Genomic DNA, 11384 nt, shown 5'->3' with positions numbered 1-11384 from the left:
CTCTGATCCCCGTGTGAGGACTAGCTCTGGATCTGCTGTTCCTTCCTCACTTTTATTTCTACGCGTCCATGTCATGCCGGAGGTGCTTTGCCCGGAAACGCTGGGGCGAACGCGTGGCTGTTAAAATGGTCTACATCTCTAACAAGGGCTATCGGACCGCGAAACTTAATGATATACAATAAATCTATGTAGATAGATCAGGTGACTTTTTTAGCGTTGCATCGCATCCGGAGTAACACCTATTTCGTTCCCCGATCTGCACAGGCGCCCAGCGGCCGGAGGGAGTCCTCCTGCGCCGCCTTGGAGGACCGCTGCCTCAAGCGCCGAGTTCTTGACTTCTCCGCAATACTCCTCGGTTACGACGTCTCCTCGACCGTGGACGGACAGAGGAACTAAGGGACGGGGGGAGCTGTGAGGGACGGCCGTGGCAGAACACCGCCCATCCGAGCTTCAAAAGGAAGCAGCGCCGCTGCAAGAGAGAAGAACGACCGCGTCGACGGGGAAACCAACCCTTCTTTGCTGGTTGCCTGGTAACGGGTGCAGTCACTTGAGGTGAGTGACGTTGGTGGTGACCGAGGAATTGTGGGAAGGACGCGCGGAGGTCACGTGCATACGTTCGGCCCGTCGCTGTGGTGTTGGCCCATGTTTCTATTCACATTTATCCCACCTGCTGGGACGCTCTATCACTTAACGTTTGCCGGACCGCCTTTCGGGATTCCTACCCCGTCTCTGGATCTCAGAATCAGGTTTAATACCACTGCCAAATGTCCTTAAATTTGTTGTTTTGCTTCAGCAGTTCATTTCAATAAATATTATAAATTACAGCAAAAATACTGCGGTAGTGTTTATAACTTCATTGTCAGTTCACAAATCTGATGGTGGAAGGGAAGAAGCTGGATGCCGCGTTTTGAAGCTGTCCTGGATGTTGGGGAGGCGAGTGCCCATGATGGAGCTGGCTGAGTTTACAACTTTCTCACTATCTATTTCTCATTGTCTACCTGCAGTGCACTGTCTCATACTAAAGGTTTCAAAGGTACCACACAGTAGGCTTATTCAGAAAGCCAGAAGGCATGGGATCCAGGGAAGTTTGGCCAGGTGGATTCAGAATTGGTTTGCCTGCAGAAAGCAAAGGGTCATGGTGGAGAGAGTACATTCGGATTGGAGGGTTGTGACTAGTGGTGTCCCACAAGGATCTGTTCTGGGACCTCTACTTTTTGTGATTTTTATTAACAACCTGGATGTGGGGGTAGAAGGGTGGGTCGGCAAGTTTGCAGACAACACAAAAGTTGGTGGTGGTGTGGATAGTGTAGAGGATTGCTGAGGATTGCAGAGAGACATTGATAGGATGCAGAAGTGGGCTGAGAAGTGGCAGATGGAGTTCAACCCGGAGAAGTGTGAGGTGGTACACTTTGGAAGGACAAACTCCAAGGCAGAGTACTAAGTAAATGGCAGGATACTTGATAGTGTGGAGGAGCAGAGGGATCTGGGGGTACATGTCCACAGATCCCTGAAAGTTGCCTCACAGGTAGATAGGGTGGGTAAGAAAGCTTATGGGGTGTTAGCTTTCATAAGTCGAGGGGTAGAGTTTAAGAGTCGCGGGGTAATGATGCAGCTCTAAAAAACTGGTTAGGCCACACTTGGAGTACTGTGTCTAGTTCTGGTCGCCTCACTATAGGAAGGATGCGGAAGCATTGGAAAGGGTACAGAGGAGACTTACCAGGATGCTGCCTGGTTTAGAGAGTATGGATTATGATCAGAGATTAAGGGAGCTAGGGCTTTACTCTTTGGAGAAAAGGAGGATGAGAGGAGACATGATAGAGGTGTACAAGATATTAAGAGGAATAGATAGAGTGGGCAGACAGCGCCTCTTCCCCAGGGCACCACTGCTCAATACAAGAGGACATGGTTTTAAGGTAAGGGGTGGAAAGTTCAAGGGGGATATTAGAGAAAGGTTTTTTTACTCAGAAAGTGGTTGGTGCGTGGAATGCACTGCCTGAGTCAGTGGTGGAGGCAGATACACTAGTGAAATTTAAGAGACTACTAGACAGGTATATGGAGGAACTTAAGGTGGAGGTTTATATGGGAGGCAGGGTTTAAGGGTCGGCACAACATTGTGGGCCGAAGGGCCTTACTGTGCTGTATTGTTCTATGTTCTAAAGGTACATTTAATGGTCAGAGATATGTATACAATATACATCCTGAAATTCTTTTTCTTTGCAACCATCCACGAAAACAGAGGACTGCCCCAAAGAATGAATAACAGTTAAATGTTAGAACCCCAAAGCCCCTCAGCTCCCTTAGCTCCCTTCCCTCCCACATGTAAACAGCAGCAAAGAAATTATCCTCCTCCCCCACCAGAAAAAAATGCATTGGCACCCACCACCAAGCACCCAAGCGTGGTCAAAGCAACAGCAAAGACACAGACTTGCAGTACTGGCAGTCCCCAGGTTACGTACGAGATACATTCCTGAGTCCATCTTTAAGTTGGATTTGTACGTAAGTCAGAACAGGTATATCTGGTATTATTTAGCGTCAGTTAGTCAACCATTCTATGCACATAAAACACTTAAATGTTTGAGTTTCAATAATTAAACCACTGCTTTGCTTAGTAATAATTGTAGCTTTCATTGGGGCAAGACCTTTCACATGCTCCACTATTCTCACTTTATCTGTTATCTTTTTAAATTATTCCGATCGTTGACTGACTATAGCCTAATACTTTTCCAATGACCGATGGCGTTTCACCTCTTTCCAATTGCTTTATTATTTCCACTTTATTTTCAATCGCGATCGTTTTCCATCAACGGAACAGAAAACTGCAGATTTTATGTTCTCTCGCTGAGCAGCAGTGAACCATCTGATTGGCCTATCAGAATTCTCTTTAGTAACTAGTTGACTTGATCAGCATTTCTGATCTGGCTATTGTTCACGATCGCACTTAATAAAAAAAAATACAGCAGCAGCCGCAGGCGGCAGGTCCTCTGCTCCCCTGGATCCTAAAATCCACCCGCACTCAGACAGGTTAAATGGGACAAGTGGGGTTGTGCTGACTGGAATGGGGGGGGGAGGGGAGTCAGGGTGAATCTTGCTAAGAAATATTTAAGCCAAATACAAAGTTACACACTCAACACAGTGTTAACGGCAATGACTTAAAACGGCGGACTCTCTTGACACACTGATCTCCGGCAGGGACACCGGTCTTCAATGTGCCCATCTCCGCAGCCACGAGATCCTGGACCTCCGAAGGTGAGCCAACCTCTTAGGCCGCATCCTTGGCATGTCGAGAGCGGGTCCCATTCCTGCAAAGAACCAAAGTCAGTGTGTAACTCCAGGTCAGGGTCTTCAAAAGAACCCTGAAAAGGAAAGATAGAGATATATAAAGATGGAAATAGAGCTGTTCCCAAAGATACAAGCAAAGGTGTTGCCGTTTAGCGCCATCTTAACTAAGCTCCACCCTCTTCACATTTCCCCCATGATCTTTAACAATTTTTCTGCATTCTGTCTGGATGAATAGTGGCTTGGTACAAGAAAGACTGCCAAGAAACTGCAGAGAGTTGTGGCACATCAGAGAAACCAGCCCCCTCAGCATGGACTCTGTCTACACTTCTCACTGCCTCAGTAAAGAACATCATACATTATCAAAGTAAGCTGCAGCCATGGAATCCATTTGGTACTGAGGTGAGTGAAGCTGGCCTCAGAGCCTGATGGCTGGCAGGCACGGCTGCAGAACATCGAACAGTACAGTACAGGCCCTCATCATCGATCCCACATCTTCCAGCTTACCATTGCCACCATAACTTTGCCAAGATCATTTTACTATCTTAGTGCCAGAACATAGGAAATAGGAGCAGGAGTAGGCCATCTGGCCCATCGAGCCTGCTCCGCCATTCAGTAAGATCATTGGCTCATCTCCACCTACCTGCCTTTTCTCCATAACCCTTAATTCCTCTGCTATGTAAAAATCTTCTCAACCTTGTCTTAAATATATTTACTGAGGTAGCTTCCACTGCTTCATTGGGAAGAGAATTCCACAGATTCACCATCCTCTGGAAAAAGCAGTTCCTGCTCATCTCTGTCCTAAATCTACTCTCCCAAATCCTGAGGCTATGTCCCCTAGTTCTCGTCTAACAGTCCCAGGCGACTCAATTTCTCCTCATAGTCTAACCCCCCTCATCTCTGGAATCAACCTGGTGAACCTCCTCTGCACTGCCTCCAAAGCCAGTATATCCTTCCTCGAGTAAGGAGACCAGAACTGCACACAGTACTCCAGGTGTGGCCTCACTAGTACCCTGTACAGTTACAACATAACCTCCCTGCTCTTAAATTCAATCCCTCTAGCAATGAAGGCCAACATCCCATTTGCCTTCTTCATAGCTTGCTGCACATGCAAACCAATTTTTTGTGATTCATGCAGAAACACTCCCAAGTCCCTCTGCATGGTAGCATTTTGCAATTATTTACCATTTGAATAATAATCTGCTCTTTGGAGAGAAGGAGGATGAGAGGAGACATGATAGAGGTGTACAAGATATTAAGAGGAATAGATGGAGTACATTTCGCATTTCCCCCTCCCCCCACTACTTTCAAATCTCTTAGTATCGCTCCTTTCAGTTAGTCCTGACAAAGGGTCTCGGCCCGAAACATCGACAGTGCTTCTCCTTATAGATGCTGCCTGGCCTGCTGTGTTCCACCAGCATTTTGTGTGTGTTGTAATAATCTGCTCTTCCATTTTTCCTTCCGAAGGATGACTACGCATTTACCAACATTGTACTCCATCCGCCAGACCCTTCCCCACTCACTGTACATTGTGAACAGTTGTAGGCCCAGCACCGACCCCTGCAACACACCACTCACCACTGATTGCCAACCAAAGAAACACCCATGTATCCCAACTCTCTGCTTTCTATTAGTTAACCATTTTTCTATTTATGCTAATACATCACCCCCAACTTATGGACATGTCTTTTATGTGGCACCTTATCAAACACCTTCTGGAAATCCAAGTAAATAATGTCCATCTGTTTCCCTCTATCCACTGTGCTCGTTATATCCTCAAAGAACTCCAGTAAGTTTGTCAAACAGGACCTGCCTTTGCTGAATCCACGCTGTGTCTGCCTGATGGATCCGTTTCTTTCCAGCTGCCTCAATATTTCTTCTTTAGTGATAGCGTCAAGCATTTTCCCAACTACAGATATTAAACTAACTGGCCTATAGTTACCTGCCTTTTGCCTACATCCTTTTTTGACAGTGTGATTTGAACAAGTATGATTGTAGTGTCTCCAAAATAGTGCAAACTATGATTCCCATGAACAGTGCAATTAGAGTCGCAACTTGAGCTTTTTCTGAGCCTGTAGATTATTACCACATGCCTTGGAGATCTTGGGCAAGGATGTAATGCTGAGGCTTTATGAGGCATTGGTTAGATCAGAATAAGAGTATTGTGCCACTTATCTAAGAAAAGATGTGCTGGCAGAGGAGGTTCACAGGAATGAAAGGGTTAACACATGAGGAGTGTTTGATGGCTGTGGACCTGTACTCACTGTAAGAGTGCTTCCAATAGAGGGGCATTTATTTAAAACAGAGATGAGAAGGAAATTCTTTGGACAGAAGGTGGTGAATCTGTGGAAATCATTACCCTCGACAGCTGAGAAGGCCAAGTCATTGGGTATAGTTAAAGCAGAGCTTGATAGTTTCATGGTTAGTCAGGGCATGAAAGGTTACAGGGAGAAGGCAGGAGAATGGGGTTCAGAGGGTTAATAAATCAGACATGATGGAATGGCAGAGCAGACTCGATGGGCCAAATGGCATAATTCTGCTCCTATGTCATGGTCTTCATGAATTGGTGTCTCTGACATATTGCTGAGGTCAGACTGCAGCAATCTTCTTTGTGACCTTCGAATCTACCTCGATTTAATGGCTTAATAACAAGTAGTAGAAGTGCTTAATAAAGTTTTGCCATTTTCATTCTCACACCAGCAACTGTTTTACTCACCGAAGTGATTCGGTGCCACTGATCCCATACTCAATGTTGGATCTCCCAGAGAGCGGCTCCGGGATCTTTCAATGCGGTGTTGAGAAAGAGTGCCTAACTTGCCGCACAAGTTGGTAGGGTTGCTAAGGAGATGTACGGTGTGTTGGCTATCATTTGTCAGAGGGTTGAGTTCAAGAGCTGTGAGGTAATGTTGCAGATCTATAAAACTGGTTAGACCACACTTGGAACATCGTGTCCAGTTCTGGTCACCTCATTATAGGAGGATGTGGAAGCTTTAGAGAGGGTGCGGAGGAGACTTACCAGGTTGCTGCCTGGATTAGAGAGCATATCTCATGAGGAAAGGTTGAATGAGATCGGACTTTTCTCTTTGGAGTGAAGGAGGATGAGAGGTGACTTGATAGAAGTGTATAAGATGATAAATGGCATAGATCGAGTGGACAGCCAGAGACAATTCTGAGGGTAGAAATAGCCAGTACCTGCTCGAAGATCAGTCTAACCCTTCCCTCTCAAATAGCCCTCTATCATCCAGGGCCCGTCTAATAATAGTCCCTAATGTATCTGCCTCTACCCGCCTCCCCAGACAGCACGTTCCACGGACTCACCACTCCCTCCCTGTGTAAAGTTTATCTCTAATAACTTTCCTCCAGTGACCTTCAGATTATGCCTCCTGGTATTAGCCATTTCTGCCCTGGAGAAAAATCTCTGGCTGTCCTCTCGATCTATGCCTCTTATCATCTTGAACACCTCTAGCAAGTCCATAAGACCTTAAGACGCAAGTTTTGTGCAGAAGTCTTAGGCACATATATATAGCTAGGGTGCCTAAAAGTTTGCACAGTACCGTAGTAATTTTATGTATTGCACTGTACTGCTGATTCTGCAAAAAAAAAAATTCATGATATATGTGAGTGATGATAAACCTGATTCTGATGTGGGTCTCTATTGTGGACTGAGAGTGGGAAGAGGGCAGGGAGAGGGGAATCATGGTTGGGAAAAGGGGAAGGAGTGGAAAGCACCAGAGAGACATTCTGTAATGATCAATAAACCAATTGTTTGGAATCAAATGACTTTGCCTGGTGTTTCAGGACTGGGACTCCAGCATTCCTTCTCTTCTACCTATCCCACAACTCTCCTGCAGGTGTTCCACTCTCACCATTCCCAACATCCTTTACTCCAACTTGCTCTCCGCTCCTCATTGACAAATACAGGACTGTGCAGAAGCCGTCAGTACCCTAGCTCATATATAAAACTTTTGCACAGTCCTTAGGAGTAGACTTGGCTTCCACATCCACCTGTGGCAACAAATTCCACAGATTTGCCATCCTCTCGCTAAGAAATTCTTCCTCATCTATGTTCTAAAACGATGCCCCTCCATTTTGAGGCTGTGTCCTCTGGACCTAGACTCTTCCACTATAGGAAATGTCCTTTCCACATTCACTCTGTCTAGGCCTTTCAGCATTCGATAGGTATCAGTGAGATTCTCCCTCATAGAACATAGAATAGTACAGCACAGTACAGGCCCTTCGACCCACAATGTTGGGCCGACCCTCAAACTCTGCCTCCCATATAACCCCCCACCTTAAATTCCTCCATATATCTGTCTAGTAGTCTCTTAAACTTCACTAGTGTATCTGCCTCCACCACTGACTCAGGCAGTGCATTCCACGCACCAAACACTCTCTGAGTGAAAAACCTTCCTCTAATATCCCCCTTGAACTTTCCACCCCTTACCTTAAAACCATGTCCTCTTGTACTGAGCAGTGGTGCCCTGGGGAAGAGGCGCTGGCTGTCCACTCTGTCTATTCCTCTTAATATCTTGTACACCTCTATCATGTCTCCTCTCATCCTCCTTCTCTCCAAAGAGTAAAGCCCTAGCTCCCTTAATCTCTGATCATAATCCATACTCTCTAAACCAGGCAGCATCCTGGTAGATCTCCTCTGTACCCTTTCCAATGCTTCCACATCCTTCCTATAGTGAGGCGACCAGAACTAGACACAGTACTCCAAGTGTGGCCTAACCAGAGTTTTATAGAGCTGTATCATTACATCGCAACTCTTAAACTCTATCCCTCGACTTATGAAAGCTAACACTCCATAAGCTTTCTTAACTACCCTATCTACCTGTGAGGCAACTTTCAGGGATCTGTGGACATGTACCCCCAGATCCCTCTGCTCCTCCACACTATCAAGTGTCCTGCCATTTACTTTGTACTCTGCCTTGGAGTTTGTCCTTCCAAAGTGTACCACCTCACACTTCTCCGGGTTGAACTCCATCTGCCACTTCTCAGCCCACTTCTGCATCCTATCAATGTCTCTGCAATCTTCGACAATCCTCTACACTATCCACAACATCACCAACCTTTGTGTCGTCTGCAAACTTGCCAACCCACCCTTCTACCCCCACATCCAGGTCATTAATAAAGATCACAAAAAGTAGAGGTCCCAGAACAGATCCTTGTGGGACACCACTAGTCACAACCCTCCAATCTGAATGTACTCCCTCCACCATGACCCTCTGCCTTCTGCAGGCAAACCAATTCTGAATCCACCTGGCCAAACTTCCCTGGATCCCATGCCTTCTGACTTTCTGAATAAGCCTACCATGTAGAACCTTGTCAAATGCCTTATTAAAATCCATGTAGATCACATCCACTGCACTACCCTCATCTATATGCCTGGTCACCTCCTCAAAGAACTCTATCAGGTTTGTTAGACACAATCTGCCCTTCACAAAGCCATGCTGACTGTCCCTGATCAGACCATGATTCTCTAAATGCCCATAGATCCTATCTTTAAGAATCTTTTCCAACAGCTTTCCCACCACAGACGTAAGGCTCACTGGTCTATAATTACTCGGACTATCCCTACTACCTTTTTTGAACAAGGGGGCAACATTCGCCTCCCTCCAATCCTCCGGTACCATTCCCGTGGACAACGAGGACATAAAGATCCTAGCCAGATCTTCCCTCGCCTCGTGGAGCAGCCTGGGGAATATTCAGTCAGGCCCCGGGGACTTATCCGTCCTAATGTGTTCTAAGAACTCCAACATTTCCTCTTCCTTAATACTCCAGAACATCAACCTCACTTGTATTGTCCTCACCGTCATCAAGTGCGAAAATCTTATTCTTGCCCTCACTGGTGTGTGGCACAGGCAGCAATCCAGGGATTACCACCCCAGAGGTCCTGCTTTTCAGCTTTCTACCTCGCTCCCTAAATTCTCTCTTCAGGATCTCCTCCCTTTTCCTACCTATATAATTGATGCCAATATGTACCTAGACTTCAGATTGCTCCACAGAGTCTCATCTCTATTGCTCTAACTATGGAATCCCCTATAAGTACTGCATTCCTTTTCTCCCCCTTCCCTTCTGAGCCTCAGCACCTGCGACCTGCTGCTCGCCCCTATTAAGTTGTCTGTCCCCCCACCGTCCCCAACAGTCTCCAAAGCCGTTTCCTTATTATTGAAGCATATGGTGAAGTGGTACTCTGCACTGGCTGCTCATTTCCTTTCTCCTGACAGTCACCCAGGTACCTGCCTCCTGCAACCTCCGTGTAACTCCCATCTATCACCTCCTCAGTTTTCCTTATGAGCTGAAGGTCATCGAGCTGCAGCTCGGAACACCTGGATCAGATGTTATCTGGGAGGCTGGAGCCCCCGGAATTGCCACATCTCACACACGGCTCCCAGAGCTATCCTCATTGAACTGCCAGTGCCCTAACAGACGAACAATAAGAAATTTACCAAACACTTCGCATAAGCTGGTCCATTCCAGCAATGGCCACTCCACTGGACCTTTCCTTAATTTTATTTGCCTTTGCTAATGAATCGTGATTTGATCGGACTGCTGGAAAATGCTGAAGGCCCTTGAATACTAGTTTTTAAATCTCTCTCCCTGACCTCTCTAAAGATCACCCCTCACCCTCCTTAAAGCCCTAGTTCACTCAACCTATCCTCATAAGACATGTTCTCTAAACCAGGTAGTGTCCTGGTAAATCTCCTCAGCACCCTCTCTAAAGCATCCTGCCTTGGCGACCAGAACTGAACACGATATTCCAAGTGTGTTACGAGAGGATCTCCACACAAGATGGTGATCAGACACCCTGTAACATATTAATTGTCTGCGCAGATGGGGCTCGTCAGCTGATTGACGGTGACAATGCAGACGGCAAGTACGCAACATCCATTGGCGACTATAACCTTAGTAATTCTGGTTTTGCTTGTTTTCCTGCCAGTAGGTTCCTGCTGCTGTTGGAGAATGGCAACTCGACGAGTAATAAAGGCTGTTCTAATCGACCTCAGTGGAACCCTGCACGTGGAAGACACAGCTATATCTGGTGCCCAGGAGGCACTGCAGAAGTAAGAAAATCCAAATTTATTGATCCCCATAAACTCTTTATAAATGGTACATGATTTTCCAATACCTCAAAGTAAATGTATTATTAAAGTACTGGTAGGTATGTCACTACATACAATCCTCAGTTTCATTTTCTTGTAGGCATACTCAATAAATACAAGTAAGTAAATAAGCAGGTTTAATATCACTGGCACTAGTACAATGAAGTACATATATGATAATATAATAAAAATACATCAATTACAGTAAGTATATATATGTATTAAATTAAAAATAGTGCACAAAAACAGAAATAATAAAAATGAGGTAGTGTCCAAGGGTTTAATGCCCCTTTAGGAATCGGATGGCGGAGAGGAAGAAGCTGTTCCTGAATCGCTGAGTGTGTGCCTTCAGGCTTCTGTACCGCCTACCTGATGGTAACAGTGAGAAAAGGGCATGTCCTGGGTGCTGGAGGTCCTTAATAATAGACCATGAGATGAAGAGTCATTGAAAGTGAATCCATAGGTTGTGGGAATGGTTAATTGTTGGAGTGAGTGAGGTGAAGTGAAGTTATCCCACCAGATCAAAATCCAGGTGGTTGAGGGATAATATCTGTTCCTAAAGCTGGTGGTATGAATCCTGAGGCTCCTGTACCTTTTTTCCTGATGGCAGCGGTGAGAGGAGAGCAAGGCCTGGCTGTTTCCTTTAAACAATGATCCGTATAGATATGCTCAATGGTGGGGAGAACTTTACCTGTGACCAACTGGGCCGTATCAATTCAAGGCCATTGGTGTTCCCATACCAGGCTGTGATGCAACCAGTCAATATACTCTCCACCACCCATCTGTAGGGGTTTGTCAAAGTTTTAGATAACATACCAAATCTTCGCAAGCATCCATGCTTTCTTCATAACGAGACTATCTAACCTGTTCACAATCCATTTAGGATTCTGAATGCCTCTTCACTCTGCATTCAGGCATTTTTATACCTAAAGCCTCTGAGGACTGACTGTCAGTTATGTTGAATATTAAAAGATTAGTTTAATTTGTCATGTGTACATTGAA

The 11384-nt window shown here is 45.7% G+C and overlaps 1 protein-coding gene across 2 annotated transcripts in view; it reads left to right on the top strand.

Annotated features, from left to right (window-relative positions):
• Window positions 1-337: 337 nt before the first annotated feature.
• Window positions 338-11384, top strand: part of hdhd2 (haloacid dehalogenase-like hydrolase domain containing 2) — a 31351-nt gene continuing 20304 nt past the window's right edge. The window contains exons 1-2 of one of the 2 annotated variants that reach the window (XM_073064042.1): window positions 338-552; window positions 10220-10343. In XM_073064042.1, the coding sequence (XP_072920143.1) occupies window positions 10243-10343 (101 nt within the window). In that variant the 5' untranslated portion in view covers window positions 338-552; window positions 10220-10242. The remainder of the gene's footprint in view (window positions 553-10219; window positions 10344-11384) is intronic. The other variant, XM_073064041.1, reaches the window with a different exon arrangement.

Source organism: Hemitrygon akajei, chromosome 13 (genome assembly GCF_048418815.1).
Source record: "Hemitrygon akajei chromosome 13, sHemAka1.3, whole genome shotgun sequence".
NCBI classification, from domain to species: Eukaryota; Metazoa; Chordata; class Chondrichthyes; order Myliobatiformes; family Dasyatidae; genus Hemitrygon; species Hemitrygon akajei.
Note: the sequence above shows the minus strand (reverse complement) of the source record. Positions and strands in the feature narration are given on the sequence as shown.